The 19,743-nt window shown below is 37.6% G+C and overlaps 1 protein-coding gene across 2 annotated transcripts in view; it reads right to left on the bottom strand.

Moving 5' to 3' along the window:
* Positions 1-256: 256 nt before the first annotated feature.
* LOC109109897 (zinc finger protein 618) overlaps positions 257-19,743 on the bottom strand; it is a 53,421-nt gene continuing 33,934 nt past the window's right edge. Inside the window, exons 8-13 of one of the 2 annotated variants that reach the window (XM_019122909.2) lie at positions 16,410-16,499; positions 13,792-13,884; positions 5,654-5,698; positions 5,252-5,329; positions 3,784-3,906; positions 257-3,306 (exon numbers count right to left, since the gene is read on the bottom strand). In XM_019122909.2, the coding sequence (XP_018978454.1) occupies positions 1,775-3,306; positions 3,784-3,906; positions 5,252-5,329; positions 5,654-5,698; positions 13,792-13,884; positions 16,410-16,499 (1,961 nt within the window). In that variant the 3' untranslated portion in view covers positions 257-1,774. The remainder of the gene's footprint in view (positions 3,307-3,783; positions 3,907-5,251; positions 5,330-5,653; positions 5,699-13,791; positions 13,885-16,409; positions 16,500-19,743) is intronic. The other variant, XM_019122911.2, reaches the window with a different exon arrangement.

Below are 19,743 nucleotides of genomic sequence, written 5' to 3'. Positions count from 1 at the left end.
AACAAAACCTTATTTAGCACTCAAAATAGGACTGACAACAGTATTTCTGCTTTTGTGTGAACATTGACTATGCATTTGTAGATCTCTTCCACTTTATTAAAGGTAAAAAAAAAGAAAAAAAAAAGAAAACTAAAAACAATCTTATATTGTCTGCATGCATATCTGTATAATCACACAAAGATGTTCAAGGCATTACAAGACAAACTATATAATACTAAATCACATCTTTCCTTGGAAAAACTACTGCAAAATACTCTTGAAGATCATTTATTTTATTATGGAAGTGAAAATTGTTACTTCTGTCTGTTTACTAGAACAATTTTGAAATGAACAGTTGTTCAAAGGCAGTGGAAATTTATGAGGGCAAAACCGTTATGAGGAAGCATGAGTATTATGAGATAAAACTACAAATCTGTCCGGAAATGGCAATTATTCACAATGACAAACTACTTTTAAAAGATACTTTGGTCCTAATCTAGGCAATGATTTTTTTTTTCTAGTTAATGTTATCACTAATCTAATTTCCTGCTGTAGATAAATTAGGAAAATAATGATAAGAGAAATCCAGTGCATAAATAATGGAATATTTGTTTAGCTTTATCCTCTTAAAACGCATTCAAACAATAATGCAGTTAGCTGCCTCTGTTCAAGGAGGTTTGTACCGAGACAGTGAGAGACAGACAGTTTCTGTATTTCATAGCCCTATTCCCACTTTTTCAGAAACAAGATCTAAAAAAAAGGAAAACAAGAAAAAAAGAAAGAAAAAAAAACCATTAAAAACAATTAAAAAATAAATAAATAAGATCCACTGGACTGGAACACCAGATCATTCCTATAAACTTCCATAACCCAATATTATTGGGGATCCAATCTTGGGGTTTAAGTGGCTGTTCCAGGTATTGCAGATTGTATTGTAGAAGGAAATGATCCCAGTGAGCTGTAATGGCAAAAAAGGCTGCTACAAAGGTGCAAGGCATCAAAGTCTGCTTGACAGTAAAACTTCTGCTACGGAACATTTATTGCAACGTTATTGTGAGAACTGACAAAATAAAAATAAATAATTGCAAAATCATTTATCTATGTGACCCAAGTATAAATCTGAGTTCTGCTGGCCTTAAACTCCTGAGGCTGAACAAGAGCTTAACGCACTCAAACCGGTTAACTGAGATTACTAAATCAGAGCATGCCTATGACAAGACATACACTTCTACAAGCTTGATCTGCCCTCTGACAAACTGCTAAAGAGAGGTATCGTTCGGATGTCACAGCAAAGAGTGTTTGTGGTTTTCATAAAGGCGTAATTGCAAAGAAATGGCTTTTTCTAAGTACCCCGTTTTTTCCTTCACTAGATGGAAAGTATGTTGTGTATGATTTTAATAATCCATTGACTAAATTTCAGATGGATTCCACAGAAAGAAAAGCGAGATGGATGAACCACATACTGATAAAAACACATCACAATTTTAAGCGATAGTTTAACCGAAACATCGAAAACACAAGTTCACGTCCGTGTCCTCGCGCAGACTGTATTTTCATCGAGTTGCTTCTGTTGCCACTGCCAATGCCAAGCTACTGTATGGTCTGAAGGGGTGTTTGTGAATTAGTTGTTAATGTACCTTTCCTTGGTAAATTTCTATCATGTGCCTCATTGATAGACACTTACGGTAAAACGGGATTTTTGGAAGGGGTAAAGAGAAGTGACCGGTACATCTGGTTCAAAAAGTCTCCATTTCAAACAGTCTATGGTGCCATTAGCTGAAAGCCCTGAGCCATCTCAAGCAAAATTACTCTTGAGGAAGACCAGCTTGTTCATCTCCTCCGCAGTGACCTGCTGCTTTCTCTTCATGGCTAAGGTCTGCTCGCAGATGTTCACGCACTCTCCATGCACAGCTACAGCCGGTACAGCCAGCAACCATAGCGCTAACCGCGACAGTCTGGGGTATCTGTCCATGACCGAACTCCAGTACTGCAAAAGGTCACCTGTGCCATTGAAGAGTGGTTCGCCGAGGTACTGGAACAACTCTTTGCGTACCTGTGGCTCTTCAGCATCGCATGATGGCCTCTCCAATCCACAGTCCAGGCGGCCACGCTTTGGTGCTGATGGTCCTTCGCTATCCCGCTCATCCACAGACATACCCCCAGAACCACTGCTTCCTGATTCCCTCATATTAGCAGCCATGTCACACACCCTTGAGATAATATCCTCATGCTGGTACGCAGGGACTGGCCGCAGCTTAAGTTGTGGATCCAGGATCATTGCGACTTGATGGACACGTTCCACTTTGAAGTTCTCCTTCAGGGCTTCCAGGAAGTAGTGGCAGAGCTTACTGCCAGCACCCGCTTCACCGGCTTTGGAGGTGAAAAGTTTTTCGAGACGGAGGTAGACGGGAAGGACGTGTTGGAGTGTGGGGCAGCGTTCCACACTTAGTTCCTGTGCTGCCTGTCTTAGCGGCGCAAGCAAACATGCAAGCGTGCCAAGCAGGTGCTTGTTCAAGCCTTGCAAGAGTGGCACAGTGCTCTTCGAACGGCCGTACGCTTCACAGGTGGCCTCAAAGTTCTCGTGTACCTTGAGCAAGGCCTCTGCAACTGCATCCCAGCAGGGCGGAGCAGCAGGCTCTTCTGCAGCTTTCCCTTCTTGACTGAAGCTGGTTGTTGCAGCAATGTCGCGACATGTAGCCAGAAGGTCTCCTAGTTCATGGAGCCCTCGTGCTTGCAGGCTGCGGCGACCGAGAACGGCCTGAACCGTGGCTGTTAGAGAGCAACCTGCGCAACGAAGGCCAATTCCGGTGCGACCGCAAAAGGCTACCGAAGACAAGCGTGGCTCTGTCACGTAGACTGTGCGGATTTCCGACATGACAAACTCTGACAGAACATTCTGGACCCAGTGATGTATCTGCTCAGGACTCTCCCTTAATGAGGCCTCCTTGAGTCCCAGCACGTAGCGCCGGAGTCGCACACCCTCTACTTGATACGCTGTCAGCAAATAGCAGGAGTCTGGTCCTATAGTCTGGGAATGGCAGGTCACTGCAATGCCCAGGGATGAGTTGGAACCCAGGGCGCAGGTGACTTTTACTTTGACCTGATTGTACATACGGGGGAGCTGTTTTAATGCCAGTGAGCTCATATCTCCCAGGGCTTCACGAATGGAGTAGGCCCCATTACGTGAACCCGTGTCCACCAGGGTCTGTGCAAGCTTCAGGAAGTCTTTGCTGCTGAGTACGCCAAGAAGGCCAAGGTCTACACACATTACTCTCAGTAAACGTTCAGCCACTTGTTGTCTCTCCTTTTCTGGAAGTAATCTGTTCTCTGCAAAAGCAGAATGAGACAAATTAATAAGGCTTTGTTATCTCTACAAGTTAACTGTTACAAAACATCCATAAGCAACAGCAACAGCTGCAACCCATCAAAACAAAAAATGCAGTTAAAATTTCTGGGGCACATACAAGAGTGACACTAACTTCTTAGAGAGGACACATATGGCACTTTTGCCTCTTATAAACCTGTAAATAAAACATTGTGGACATTGTGGAGTGTGCATTGTGGATTAATCAGAGACTTCCTTGATTCCCAAATAAACATAGCAAATCAGCAAGGACACCCACATTAATTTACTTTGAAACAAATGTTAACTTTAATGTGAACTGAAAATTCAATGAAAATTGAGCGACCATAGCCAAGTTAATAACAACAGGAGTCAAGAAACATAGTAACTGGTTAGCTTTACTAGCTTTACTTTGTTGGCCCAAGAAAATAATAAACTTAATCAAGTCTTAATCAACTCACGAAAAGACGGTACGTGGTTCCTCTGTTGTGCCGGCTGAGGAGATTTCCACATCTGTTCCTGTGTGGCCACAGGCGCTTGGCAAGGCTTCGGAGACTCATCTTTAACGTGGTTCTCATTATCAGCTAAGAGGGGATTAAAACAGAAGGAAGAAAAAAAACATTATGTACTCATTCTTGGGAAAAGCATTGGTATTAATTGAAAAACAACAAGATAAACACACTGAGGGGTGAAAAATTAAAATGATCAAAGTACATGCAGAAAGAAAGATTTTCAGATTTTCTGAGTTGATTTTGACAGAAAATCTGTGGAATTGACCTGCGCATTCTAAAATGACCCATTATATATAATATAGAGATCCTAATGATCAATCATTTTCCATGACTTTTCCATTTGTTTTTGTGTGTAATTCATTTTAAAGAAACTGAACATGCAAATTTCAATCCTGTTAAATGTTTCAGTGTTGAGCCACAATTTTGTTTTCTTCTGAATGCAGAAATTTCCAAGACTTTTCCTGGCCTAATGTCATAAAAGGAAGAATGACATAAATGGAAGTAAAGTTTTTTTTTTTTTTTGGGGGGGGGGGGTGACATGCTCCTCTTTTTTTTTTTTTGATGGTAGTGGGAACCCTGTTAAAGGGATAGTTCACCCAAAAAATGAAAATCCGTTCATTAATTACTCATCCTCATGTCGTTCCAAACCCGTAAGAATATTTTTTAAAAAAAAACTTTTTGTGCGCAAAGAAAACCAAAATAATGACTTGATTCAACAATTCTTCTCCTCCTCATCCCATCTGCAGCAGTGCATTGCTAATGTGGAGAGTACCATGATGCATGCGCTTAAAACCATTATTTTTGTTTTCTTTGTGCACTAAAAGTATTCTCATAGCTTCATAAAATTACGGTTGAACCATTGAGGTCACATGTTCTATTTTACCAATGTCCTTGCTACGTTTCTGGACCTGGGAACATTGCAGTTGTGTTCCTGTCTATGGAGGGTCTGAGGGATCTCAGATTTAATCAAAAATATCTTAATTTGTGTTCCGAAGATGAACGAAGGTCTTACAGGTTTCGAATGACATGAGGGTGAATATTCAATGACAGAATTTTCATTTTTAGGTGAACTAACCTGTTAAACATAAATGGGTATGCTTGAAGTGGGAAACTGAACAAATACATGACAATAAATGGCAATATGATTCTGTGGAGTTTTTATGGAATTGTGCAGGTGCAAATTCCATGCATGAGTAAAGATGTTAAGTTTACTGATCACACAGAGCAAAAAGCACACGATCAAAACAAACTTGATATATTATGCAGTGCTCACATAACGCAGTCTGTAAAAATGTGCCCTTTGCATAAAACAGTTACCCAAGTGGTGATGCAAAGAAATAATGTAAACAAAACAGAGTGAGTCCAAATTTGGATGAGCTCACAGCTGAAAATGTTTTCATTTTCTGGGCTCACTCACCAGCATGGGACTGCATGTGCTCCAGGAGGTTGTTGTAGAACTGGAACTGAATTCCACAGGCTCCACACGAGTAGGTTTCTGGAACACAACGTCCAGTTTCTCTCAGAACACAGCAATGTTCTCATAACAGAGCGTAACCGCTTAGCCTCACATAAGAGCACTACATACAGCTAACAAATTTAGGTCAGCGTCAGGCATTCAGGCAAAATGTTTTTACTTAAAGGTTTTAACAAACCTGCAAGGTTTGAAAGCCATGCAAATGGCACAAAAATGGTCACGAGTGAAGTCAGTCATGATTTACAAAAATAAAAAAAAAAATATGGACAATATGGGACATGAGAAGAGTGATATCAGGTGAAAATGAAGAAGAAGAAAAAAAAAACGGATTTCCAAAATACATACTCTGAGGGCTGGGACGGGAAGAATAGGTCCGGCTGTTTGGAGTATCTGAAAGACAAAAATCCATGTTATTTTTAACTATGACTACACTTTCACGCAGGCAGCGTACGCTCTTCTGTGTCAGCCGCTCCACAAGGATATGTTTTCTACGTATATTTACACTTTGATTTGAAAGAAAACAGCGCATCCTGTGTCATGGCTGACACAGAAGAGCATACGCTGACTGCGTACAGCTCAGATTCATCAAAATGGAGCTTCGCTGATGTGGAGTGACACAGAGGAGATACATTGTTGAATAAAGTTGTTATTGTTGTTTTATTCGTGTACAAAAAAGTATTATCGTCACTTCATAACATTACGGTTGAACCACTGATGGCAGATGGACTATTCTGACGATGCTTCTCATACTTTTCTGGATGTTTTTACGGGTTTGGAACGAAAATTTTCATTTTGGGGTGGAGTATCCCCTTAAGGCTGAAGTGGTTTGGAATTGGTAAAATGTGCTTAGAAAAAAATATGATCAAAATATCAACAATAATTATATTGCCTAATAATTATGCATTGTATTACTGGGAAATATACAGTGACAACTGATATTTATATGCATTATGTAAGTAGTCTGATATAAGTTGACCCAATTGATTTACATAAACCATCAAAATTTAATATTTTTGACTATAAATATCAGCATCTGCACCAAATTGTATATTTATGCTCAGTTTGGAAAAACAAAAAAGTTGTCTTTATGGGGTATGAGCTCCATATTCTCACTATATTATACTATATGAGCCATAAAAGCCTGATGTATCAAATATGATACTCAAAAACATATATCCAATTATTTAATTTTTTTTAAATGTTCAAAAAAAAATATATATTTTTTATTTCTTCATATGTCAGGTGAATGTCTTGCAACGCATTCAAATAAAAGCAAGCGGCATCTGCAAACAAAGTGATGGTATACCAGACATTTAAACTGAGCTAAGCTGCATGATGACATCACTGAATTCAATGATGAACTGCCTTTAACTGTCATTTTGCATTATTGACACACTGTTTTCCTAATTAATGTTGTTCAGTTGCTTTGACGCAATCTTTTTTGTTTAAAGCGCTATATAAATAAAGGTTACATTGTCGTTGTAATGATCTGATTTAATGTTATGTGTGTGATTTTAAATCTTTTATTTACGATTGGAACAAGACAAAGGGCAGAGGTGTAAAGAGTACCCGAAAAACATACTTGAGTAAAAGTACAGATACCGTACAGTGAAAACTACTCCACTACACGTTACATGTCACCAATTCCAAAACAACTTGCAGGGTTCTTACGCCTTTTCCAAATTCAAATTCAAGCACTATTCAAGCACTTTCAATGTGCAATTTCAAGATTTTCCAGCACTTTAAATTGTGGTAAATTACATGTTTACAAACACAAACTTGAGTTTTAGACTTTAAATCAGATGTTATTGTGATATTAAAAACCATCGGTCTGGATAGCATATATCATTGAATAATATAAATAGCCAACATACAGTATATAGGTTATAAAATAAAAAAATAAAAAGAATTTACAGAGTATCTGCAGGATTTTTAAAATAATATTTAAGGGTTTTTACCCTAAAAAAATTAAATAAATACTGCATGAGTGGGGTAAGGAAATGTCTACTGTAACATTAAATCATAAAATGACTTCAAAAAACATGATTTGCAGTTCAAATACAGGTTTTCAAAAACATAAAGTTGTATAAAGTGACAAACCTCAAATTTACAAGCCTCAGCCTTTAATATACAACATGAAACTGAGACAAACTAAATCCAGAAGAACTGTGGTCATATCTTCAAGATGCTTGAAGAAACCTTCCTGCAAAGCTACCTTAAAAACAATGTGCAAGTGTACCTGGACAAAAGCTGTTTTAAATGCAAAGGTTGGTCGCACCAAATATTGATTTGATTTAGTTAATAGAAGTTAATTGAAAAATAAAACCCATTTATGACAATATTTTTGAAAACATCCTTACTTTACAGCATATTTACACAAGTGCCTGAAACTTCTCACAGTACTGTAGCTTTGGAGGCAGGTTTCTTTTAAATGTCTTGAAGAGGTTGCTACTGTTCTTCTGGATTTAGTTTGTCTCAGTTTCATCTGTTCCTTCATTTAATCACAAATAGATTCGATGATGGTGAGATCAGATCTCCATGTGGAGCACCGGCTGTTGTCAGACTGCTTGTGCATTCAAAAATCTCACTAGATTATTAATAAAATTAATGGCAAAATTAATGTTTGGAAATGTAAACTGATATTTTCTACTGACACACTACAGCAAAAAAATATAAATGACTGGCTTGAAAATACTAATGTCCTAAGACATTTTAGCAATAAGATTATTATTAATTAACTGTACAACACTATTAATTTTGGCAGCCATTTTTAATTTAGTCGTAGTCTTACTCAAATGTACATTTTAGTTATATTTAGTTAACCCTGTCCTGTTTTTGTTTTGTCAAGTTTAAGTTAATGAAATGTATGAGCCATTAAGTAAGGTTTTAGTCAGATCTGACTTACATATAGATTGCTAAATTACAGCTTGTTTGTCGGTGTTTTTAGATCATCGGCAGCGCCGCTTCTGCAATGAGGAGCGAGCGCGTGCACATGGTTGCCAGATTGTTTAAAGGGATCATATAATGCAATTAAAATTTTTCCTTTCTCTTTGAAGTTTTACAAGCTGTTGGTGCATAAAGAAGATCTGTAAAGTTGCAAAAACTAAAGTCTCAAATCCAAAGAGATATTCTTTATAAAAGAGTTAACCACGCCTACCTACCTACCTAAAACTGCTCATTCTAACATGCCCCCACATGTCTAAGTCACAATGTGGGAAGATCTGCATAACCTGCCCAAATGTTCACACAAAGAAAGAAGTCATAACTTTTATTCTTTCTGTTGCCACCGGAGATGCTATGTTTCATTGTGAAAGCGAAGCTACTTTGTTTGGCCTTCCAAATGAGGACACAATTAGAAATCAGTGGTTAAGTTGTATTTACAACACTGTTCCGGAACAGTTCAACCCAAATATTCAGATGTGTGCAGGACTAGGAGGACTAGTACTGTTTCCTGGGAGAGTAGCCTACACGCAACGCAACACGTAAAAAGACAGTATAAGTCATTATAATCAGTAATTATGTCCCCACTGGATGCAACAAATGCCTCGTTTGTAATGGGTTTTATTGGCTTTGTCTCGTCGCACCGGGACACATGGCATCACAGTATGGTAAGGGGTGTAACATTTCCATCACACGCTTGAGGCATTCGGCCAATCACAACGCACTGGATAGCTGGCTAATCAGCGTACACCTCACTTTTCAGAATGATGAGCTTTGCAAATATCGACGTGTTTCAGAAAGGTGGGGCATGGAGGAGAAACAATAATGTACAGTATGTGGAAAATAATGCGTTTTTTTAACCTAAAACTACATAAACACATTGCATTACACCAAATACACAAATTGTTATTTTTAGCAACATCATATGACCCCTTTAAAAGAAGCAAAACACCAGGCAGTAAATTTATCCTTGTAACAGCGAAGCTCTGATTGGGGGATTTGAACTTTTGATATCTGGCAACCACACTTATGAAAGCCCGCATAGTAGAGGCCTGTAGAGCAGTCCGCAATAACATTATATCTCTTTTGTCTTTTTTGATGAAAATAAATGTGGCCTCATTCAAAATTGGAGCCTCTCGCCCTCTCAGGGTGTTTCAAAAAATGCTGGGCCTCATTGCGTCCGCATCTCCAGTACTTCAGTTGGGCCTGCTTCGCAAGTTCAAGTATTGTCGTTACTCTAGCATAGCACGGCGGGATTGTACTGGTTCCCCATAGCATCTTTAGCAAGACACAGTACAATAAGGAACATACTCTGTTACTAACGTAACCTCGGTTCCCTGAGATACGGGAACGAGTACTACTTTGCTGGCCGTGCTATGTAGCAGCACGGCCCAGTGGTCACTTCAGTCAAAGTAACCTGAGGATCCTATGGCGAAATGCCCGCTTATATAGCCAGATTGTCCCTCCCATTCTGGCGGGCTTCATTGCCATAGGCTCGTGCAGCTCCACTGCCGAGCCATTGGTTCATTTTTAATTCCCTGCACGAACCAATGGCCATGCAGTTACACTGCATTACTAAAAAGGCTTCAGTCATTGGACAAAAAGGAGTTTTCCCCATAGCGTCTTAAGCCAATGACCAATGAACAAACAGACTACAAACTGACTACAAACACCATGGAAGACAGGAAGTGACATAAAAGTCCAAGACAAGGCACAGAGAACATGTGACTAAAACAAGAAAGTTGACGTGAAGAAAGCAATCTTTTATTTTCTAAAACTAAAATAAAAGTACCTTTGAGTACCTCAAAATTGCAAAACAACAACAACAACATCCTTCAAAAAGGTCTCTTCAGTATAGTGTATAGATAAAATAATGTTTAAAGGGTTAGTTCACCCAAAAATGAAAATAAGCCTGAACGTCTTCCGCATACCACAGTCAGTGGAAGTGAGAAAAAAAGTGTTTATTATGTTTGAAATATGGATATTCTTCTTACAAAAATGCATGGATTTGCTACAGGAGGCCTTTATCCTTATTTTGCACTGGTTGCCCTGGTGCACCTAACTTTTTTTTCTTAGGTGCCCCAGCACAAAAGTTAGGTGCACCCAAATTTTCGACTGTATTGCATTTAACACCGCAGTTTTACAAGTTCACTTTTTTTTCTTTTTTTTTTAATTGCTGTCCATATAGGCAATATTGACAATGATTAACTAACAATCTGGTCAACAAAGTTCTTTATTTGAAGCACAATTCTACAAGAAAGGTAACTTACTGAAAAAGTGTTGGTGCTTAAAGTGCTTCACTGAGCTGAAATTTGAACTTAAAACATCTCAAGATAAATTAAAAAAAAAGAAAATCTAAATTAAGTGTTTAAAGGGCTTCAAACTGAACATCTCATGGCTCAATGTCTTATGGACTATCCTCCATTGCCGTCACATGCCCCTTGAATGGCCAACTCTTGTAGTTTGGCCTTCTTGATCTTTGGCCTTGGCTAAACCAGCTGGCCACACTCTCTCTAGCATCAAAATCTTTCAGACTTGGCCCCTCTACACTGATTCTGATCAGATCTTTCACTGTGTCTGATTGAAGGGATGCTCTAGTGCAGTGCTTCCCAAACCTGTCCTGGAGGCCCCCCTGCCCTGCACCTTTTGTATGTCTCCCTTATCTAACACACCTGATTCCACTCATCAGCTCGTTAGAAGAGACTGCAAGAACTAAATTGGGTGACATGATTAGGGAGACATACAAAATGTGCAGGGCAGGGGGTCCTCCAGGACAGGTTTGGGAACCACTGCTCTAGTGTCTGATTTGAACAGCTGAACAGTCCCCTGAACAGCTTATACTACTGTCTCAGCTATTAAAATAGTTCAGTTTTGTATGTAATAGCAAAGTGATTATATTTCATTAAATTTTTTTATTAAGTTAATTTAGAAAAACGTTTGGAGCATTTTTTGTTTGTTAAATATAAGTTTTAGTTTTTTTAAAGTAACGACCAAGCGGCCAGCGTTATACAGTGAGCATATGTTTGATCAATTTAGCCTTCTCAAATAATCACCACTCACCTAAAATAAAATCTATAGATATAAAACAGTTCAAGCATATAACATTGTTTAAACGTTAGACCCAGATAAATGTGCGCTATATCCAATAGTTTGTGCGGAGACGCTTCAGGACATGGAGACGCCAGCGTGATCACTTGCATTTTTTTTTTCGGTAGATACGCCATCATTTTTGCACATGAAGATAAGAGTAATACATCATTCATAACTGCAAAGGGTCTTTTATTTGCGTGCACTCACAATATCAACAAAACGTTGTGCTTTTATAAAATAAAGAAAAACACAATGCGCTTTCTGTGTCTCGTCTTTAACAGGAGTACAAAAATGAACTGAAACTCAGTGAAAACATGCCTCACAGACATGATAAATATATCTATGTAGAGCTTTAAATGATTACTTAACGAAATAAAACAAATCGAAAACAAAACCTTTTATTATAATCATAATCTGTAAAGATACATTTCTCACTAAAGGCGTGTTTAATGAGATAGCGAGTCAGGATCAGCAACTTCATCCTTGCGACACAGACTCAGAAAACACTAGTTTATTAGTAAATGATTCAAATATCTCCTTACTATTTCCCCCTGTCACATTTATGGTAATTACTTTTGCCGGTACTTTGCGACAAGCTTGAGCCTATTGTGTGAATTTGAACGCCGAACTGTTCAGCTGCGCTGCTGCTGGCAGGACACTAAACACCGTCGATCTGCTCTTGACAGTCACGGTAGCACGGCCTCATGTTGTTTCCACCAGCGCAGGAAATTTTTTTCATCACTAAATAATAAACGTCGTTGATAAAGGAAATTTTTTTAATGTCTGGGTCCGTCGTAAAAGTCTATGAAATTCGGGGTTCTTGTTTCTGTTGTTGAGGGATATGGAGACTTTAAGAGTCGCGGATACTTTTTTTTCCCCCTCGAACGGCTGGTCGCACCGGTGCGACCTCTGATTTTTTTTAGTCGCAACATTGAGAAATTAGGTCTATTACACTATAGAGCCCTGTAGGATGCTTTGAGGGTGAGTGAAACACAGGCTAATTTTCATTTTTGGGTGAACTAACCCTTTAAGTAAAATTAAAAAAGCTTTCTTGCTCTGGATGTGCTGCTTTCAGCCTTATTGCCACACGCAATCATGTCCTCTTCTCATATATAAAACGCGTGTGATTCACAAGTACTTGCTAAGAAACTCGCGTTCACGTAAAGTAGCCTTGTTGACAAGTTTGGGTGAGTAAGGGCAAAATGCACAAGGTATAGTATTTTCGGTGCCCTGCAGTAGTAGGCAGTACTATGACTTTTGTAGCAGAAATCTAAGACCAGAAGTCTTTTGGTCCAGCTGGGATTGTAGGTGGGGGGAGTGAATGTACACCACGACTGAGGTGAGACCCTTGAGGAAGGCACCGAACCATCAACTGCTCCGTGGGCGCTGCAGCAATATAGCTGCCCACTGCTCCACGTGTGTATTCAGGGTGTGTGTGTGCGTGTTCACTACTGTGTATGCGCACTTGGATGGGTTAAATGCAGAGCACAAATTCAGAGTATGGGTCACCATACTTGGCCACACTTCACTTCACTTTACACATCTGACAAAGGGGAAGGAAGTTAGAACAGGCTCTTATTTGTGATATTTGCAGTATTTAGATATAAATGGCCGTGTACAAGTAGTGTAGCATTATTCTCTGCTCTAGTGTACTTATGTGTTCTGTGTGTTAAAATTTACTACTGCAGTAAACTGGAGGCCATTCCAGCCTCATATTTGAACAATTCAAGCTCATGTTTAAATAAAAATCTCATTTTCTAGTTTGCAGCGATGCAACTCCAGTTAAAATAAGACCATTCTGCCAAATGGCGCACTGTCTTTTCATCAAGTTTGATTTTAACAGCACATTTCTGTACAGAATGTTTTATGAATCTGTTACAATGCAATGCAGTTTTGGCAAATGAATGATTGTGCAACACACGCACAATGAACCCTCAACCGGTTAAGCAAACAGTGTTACTCATTTCACAAGTGAAGAGGTTACCAATTCATAAAAGATGTCATTATAGCTAGAGAAAGCACTGAAATGTACCATAGAAAACAGTCTGTTTAATTTCGGTTGGCAAATGTAAAAACAAAATTTTGACTGTTTTGAAGCAATCAACCTTGACTGACATATAAGACAAAGAAAGTGTTGAATATGTGCCCTTTAAGAGACATTATAAAAAATTTAGTAAACTCAAGAGTAAAGACAAAGTTGAATCCTTGCAGAGCGCATTACTAAACGAAACAACCACTTTCCAGTAAAAGCATCTATTCATCCTTAAACACGATAAGATGCAAAAGATACACTTAATTTAAAGGGAAAACAAGTTTATTTTTCCCATCATTTTTGGAGAGATGCCGCAGACCTTTGATTATGACAGTAAAATATCACTGTGAGCAAAGGGCAAACACTTCACGAGATTCAAATATCAAATGTGATAGATTTGAAAGATTTCAATGTCACTTACCACTCGAGTTCTGGGAATTGTTGATGTCGGCACGACTGGACTGGCCTGACTGGTTAGACATTTTCCCTTCCATTTTAAGGCCATAATTTCCCTCTGCAAAGGCAAACATCAAAGGAGCTTAAATAATACATATCTGCCAAAAGATAAGAAAAACTGAAATGCTCATTTAATCCTTCTTAGTGCATCACTCAAAATAAAACAGGTATTTTCCATGAATAGAGAAGAAATGGGATTTTAAAGCAATTCCTCCTTGATTTATGGGAGTAGTAAGCTGATCAATATCATTTTTTTTTGGCAAGCAACATATGTAATATATTATATGAAATCTTGTGATATTTGTTTTGCCAGTGCTTGATTTGTGGAAGACTCCTGAGAATGTACATATGTGAAGAGTTGTCAGGTCATTGTTTTTCTACTCATCTAGAGCGTTAAGTCACACGGCATTTACTCCTCGGGTGAATGGCTCAGACAAACAAAGAAAAAGTGCAATGTCCAGAACAAAGTGCCCATAAACAAAGATGTCAGCACACCAGACAAGCAAAAGCCATTGGGATGAATGGGAATGCTAACGGAGAGCTTTCTCCAGGGACAGGATATAGAAATCTTTGCACAGACTTCATTCTATAAGTATTCACGAGTTTGCTTGTGCAAAATTCCCTTATAAATTCAAATCTGCAAAAGACCTTTAAGCATTATTCTTTAACACTGTCTCTCTCTCTCTCTCTGTGTGTGTGTGTGTGTGTGTGTGTGTGTGTGTGTGTGTGTGTGTGTGTGTGTGAGTTCTCCTAGATGCAGTGCTGCGCTTTTTACCTTTTTTTTTTTTTTTGATTAGATAATCATTTAGTGTTTTAAATAGAAGCAAATAAAGTGTGAGTACACATACAATATCCATATTTATGTCATTTTAATGCTATGGCCTTGTACATATTTAAAGATGGCCATCTTTAAGCATGACTGTTGAAATTAAATGGCAGTACTTAACAATAAGAGTCCATTTGTAGCATCAATGAAAACTGTCTAAGTATTGTTCCCTGTAAGAGTGTGTTCATTTCAACATCCACAATTACAAATAGGCTACATTTTTAAATTTTAAAGTTTCTTCTTTTATCATTAGCAAACTATGAAATAACTTTAATGATCAATATAACATTCATATTTTTATTATTTTACAAAGTATGGTTCAGTAAGGTTACTGCTTTAAAAAAAATTAAAAAAAATATTAGTAAAGCACTATTTTAGTTTTCTTTCAGTATCTACCGACTTTTTTAGACTTTTTTTTAGTGATGAAAAAAATTTCCTGCGCTGGTGGAAACAACATGAGGCCGTGCTACCGTGAAAAAAATAAAAAAAAATCGACAGAGCGGATCGACGGTGTTTAGTGTCCCGCCAGCAGCAGCGCAGCTGAACAGTTCGGCGTTCAATATCACACAAAAACTATCGGTTGATTAATCGGTATCGGCCAGTGTGGTCCAACCTAGCTATTGGTATCGGTAAAATCCACTATCAATCGACCTCTATAAGATACTAAGTCTTATGTTCAGCAACCTCTATTATTCTCTCCATTTTTGCAAGTTAAGCATAAAACAATTGAAAATTTAAATTAATTATATTTTACTTGAAACTGAAAAGATAATTTAAAATTATTTAGATTATTGAGAACAATTAAAAAAAAGGGACAAAAATCAAAAGCAAAATGGTTTAAAATAATTCTGTTCACTTCAAAACAGGGTCAGTGGTCATTTCGCCCACACCAGAGAAAGCTGTTACTTATATATTCTTATGTTTGGAGGACAAATGCTATATGCACGTCAAGCCCAATTTTGCACCTTATTCATGGAAAGTGTCAATTCACCAAATACATCAATAGTGGTAACCTTTCTGAAAGAAATGATGGTGATAGGCATTGGAAAGTATTACAGAAAAAGTGAAAAATACCCATATTGCTACATTCCTGGTGATGACTATGCCAACAGTAGAGATTTAACAAAGTCTGAAAAGTCTCTAAAGCAAATGATTAATCACCCAACATATCTCATTGACAATTAATCATAGGCATCCACAATTATTCATTAAAAAACATGCTTTATTACCAATCAACCATCTCACATCTCCCTGCAAAATCACGACTCTCTAAAAAAATTTTACAGCTCATTTAGAATAATCAGTCATTTTGAAACAAATTGAAATTTAATTCTGGTAGCATCGCTACAGTCTCTCTGACCCATTTCTATATTTTCACCATACTTTAAATAGCTTTCAATGTCAAACTCCTCTGAATATCCTTAATGCAGGACTAAGAGATAAATGAGAGGAGAGACGAAGGACGAAGATAATAAGAAAGACTTTACAGCGAACACTTCAGCAGAGCGCAATAACAATTTGAGATCCTGTACAGTTTATTGCAGACAGATTGGGTAGTTTTACAACAGAAATTATGAACTTGGTATATTAAGTTACATAGTAGTTTTGTGAACAAGCTTCCACCATCTCCATATTTAATGATTAGAGCTTCCTTTACTGTTAGTGTCTAATCTATAACTTCTACACACCTCTATTCATCTATTAGCAGAAAACTGCCATGAACAACACAACACACAGGTAATGAAGTGAGGACTTACTCATTGGAGCGTGAAGAGCCACATGTTCCTGATAGGGGTTGAAGTATTTGTACTGTTTTCCACAATACTCACACGTGTAACTTCCCGTTTCTACAGAACACAAAATACAGTAATTAACCAACACTGTTATTAGTCAAAAACACATTAGCGCTGATAAATGCAATGCTTCAGAGATTCATTATTCCACTTGAACTGTGATGATTTATCAGTACCAGATTTCAGTTTCTTAAAGCGACAGTACACCCAAAAATGAAACATTCTGTCTTTATGACTCACTCATGTTGTTCCAGACATGCATGACATGTTTGTCTAATTCAAATCTAGATCCAATTGGAAGGGGGAAAATCTCTTTATAGAAATGTATTCAGGTTTATTATGACATGACAATTGTTATTTTTTGTTGAACTATTAAAGCCATTGGTTCTCAACCAAGGGGTCATGATTCAAAGAAAGACAAAATAAGCATTCAAATAAGCAAAACCAATCAATATATTTATTTTTCTTTTGAATAACCAGGGTTCCCGCTTTCTTGGAAAAACATAGATATATGAAGTAGCCTAATTTTTAAAAACTCATTTTTAGACCTGTAATAATTGTGATAAAAAAATTTTTTTTATTATTATTTCAAATCCAAGGGAGACTAGACAGAGATAACTGGAGTAATATTTAAACAACAACAAAAAACCTTTCCCAAAGCCAGTAATGTAGCATAAATAATTACATTATCAATAAGGGAATTTTTCTGGTCTACACTGTTGATAAATGGGAAAGACTCAAGTCTTATGGGGTAACAAGATCAAGATTCAAGATTCAAGATCAATCCATATAGAATCATGCATGTTCATGAACCAATTCATCATCATTTTGAGTTGAGCAGATCAGTAATATAATTTTAGTAATATACCTTCCAAAGCTTTTAGTTTACAAAGTTTAGAGAGTCTAACTCTCTGTTGCTTATTGTTCCAAATACAACAGTATATGTGAGACTTCAGTGATTTATAAAGGCTGGGGTCAAATAACATGGAAAATACTGAAACCAATAATTTAGTCGAGGAACAATATTCATTTTAATAACATTGACTCTCCCATGAAGAGAAGTTGGCAAGGAGGTTGACTATTTCAAATCTTTCTTATTTTTTTTCTTCCCTTTAGAGGGGAATTACTGTTCTCAAAAAATTTATTCAAACCAGATAAAAATAATAAAAATACCTAAATATTTAAGACCTCTCTCTGAAACCTGAAAAGAGGATTGTATAGCCAGATCATAGGGAATATTAAAAGGCCAAGAGACAGATTTTCCTAAATTAATTTCATAGCTGTTCACATTGACACTGGTTACTGAATCTGTGTGAAGATATTTAGTCACACAACATTAAATTGGAACCAACCCCAATTTTTTCTAATATTGGATGCCGAAAAGTCTTTCATCATGTGATTTTTTTTTTCTCCTCTCAAAGACCAAATCATTCCTGGGTTTTAGGAATATTAAAGTAATGCATGCCACTGAGAACACGGCATACATTATCTGTGCCATTTCTAGACTTCACAAAACCTGCCTGATCTAAATTTATAATTTAAAAAAACACAGTTTCAAGCCTGCGGGACAAAACCTTGCATTCACTAACACTTTTAAATGTACTACTGTGGGAGATTGCTTATGTATTTGCTCTAGTCTAGTAACTTTCTCAAGCTGTCTTTAAGTGGGAAGTGTAAGAAATAAGATGACCACGCAACAAGGCTTTGGCAACATTCCTTATCATAGCTGAAGACACTGGAGAGTCTCTGTTATTAATCCAAAATTGTGACAAACTATCCGGAACAAAAAGGGTCACTATTTAGAAGAGATATATTGAATCTCTAATTCGAAGTTCTGTTCTGGGGATGCTAAAAGATGGATCTATATGCAAATGCACTGATGCATGACCTGATAGAGTCACTATGACAGGAGTGAACTGCATGCAGAAACTGTCAAAGGATAAAAAAAATAAAAATAAATAAATAGTCAAGCCTAGAATACGAATTATGAGGGTGTGAACATAAAGTATAGTCTCTCACTTTGGGATTCAGCTGGCACCATATGTCAATCAAGCCAGTGTCTATGCATAAATTATTAAGAACACTGGACGACCAGGGGTTCTATGCATTTGTGGAAAAGTATTTGCATGTTATTGTTTATTTATTACACGGCTCTGTGGAATACTTGATTCTGATTGGTCAGTCGCGACATTCCGAGGTATGTTATCCCTGGATAACAACCTGTAAAAGCTAATAACACAGGCTCATCTGGGTAACAGCTGTCAGCGCTGTACTCTTACTTGAACTATTTTTGTTATTGGTGGAAAGCTTTGCATTTGTTTAGCTAATAAAATATTAAAACTCGATTCAAAATGGTACAGTTGTTTTTTTATGTCATCCTGGTATCGCGACTCGCTCTCGTTACATACAAACGCAGCTGCTGCTATTTTGCTACGATTGTTTTGTACGCTGTAATGGATTATAAGAGGACTAACAAACTGGTAAGGTTTTAAAACATTTTCGTCTTAATTATTTTATTGCCTTAATTATTTTTGCTACTTGCTCTTTTGTTACTTGCTCTCAACTGCTGTCTTCACGGAAGATTTGCGTTCAAATATTTCAACTCAAATCAATATTTCGCATCTAATTATTTACTTATGTGGCAAGTAGCCATGTAATAAGCAGGATAATGTACATCCAGCCGGTTGTTCTCGCAGAATAAACCCCTTCAGGCTGATCAAAACCTGATCCTTATCACCCTGTCAGGGTTTATTCTGCGAGAACAACTGGCTGGATGTACATTATCGCTTACTTAATACTGTCTGAATAAGCTATTTCACATAACAGATGTTTATATATTCTCCACAAGACAAAATAATAACTGAATTTATAAAAATGACCCCATTCAAAAGTTTACACACCCTTGAATCTTAATTCTGTAATTTCCTGAATGATCCATTACTCTCTTTCTGTTTTGTGATAGTTGTTCATGAGTCCCTTGTTGGCCCTGGGCAGTTTCAAATGAAACAGTAAAATTCTCACAAAGTGACTCTCACAGCAGCTCTGGAGATCGAGCCGTCATACAGTGAGACTCAGAGGCATAAAATCACTGCGAGCGTCACGCGTGCTTCAGTATTTGTAAACAAATCCACATTTCCGCCATTTATACATACAGCATAGTGATGTGCGGGTCATAGTCCCGCTTTTATGTAATTATTTGGCCCGCCCCAGCCCGCCCCGCAAATAAAGTAAAATTACTTTACCCACCCCAACCAGACCCACGGGGTCTGCTGGTTATAAGACGACCCACGCGTTGGGG

The sequence above is a fragment of the Cyprinus carpio genome, chromosome B5, assembly GCF_018340385.1.
Source record: "Cyprinus carpio isolate SPL01 chromosome B5, ASM1834038v1, whole genome shotgun sequence".
Classification (NCBI taxonomy): domain Eukaryota; kingdom Metazoa; phylum Chordata; class Actinopteri; order Cypriniformes; family Cyprinidae; genus Cyprinus; species Cyprinus carpio.
The sequence above is the reverse complement of the archived record's forward strand: the minus strand, read 5'-3'. Positions and strand labels throughout refer to the sequence as shown.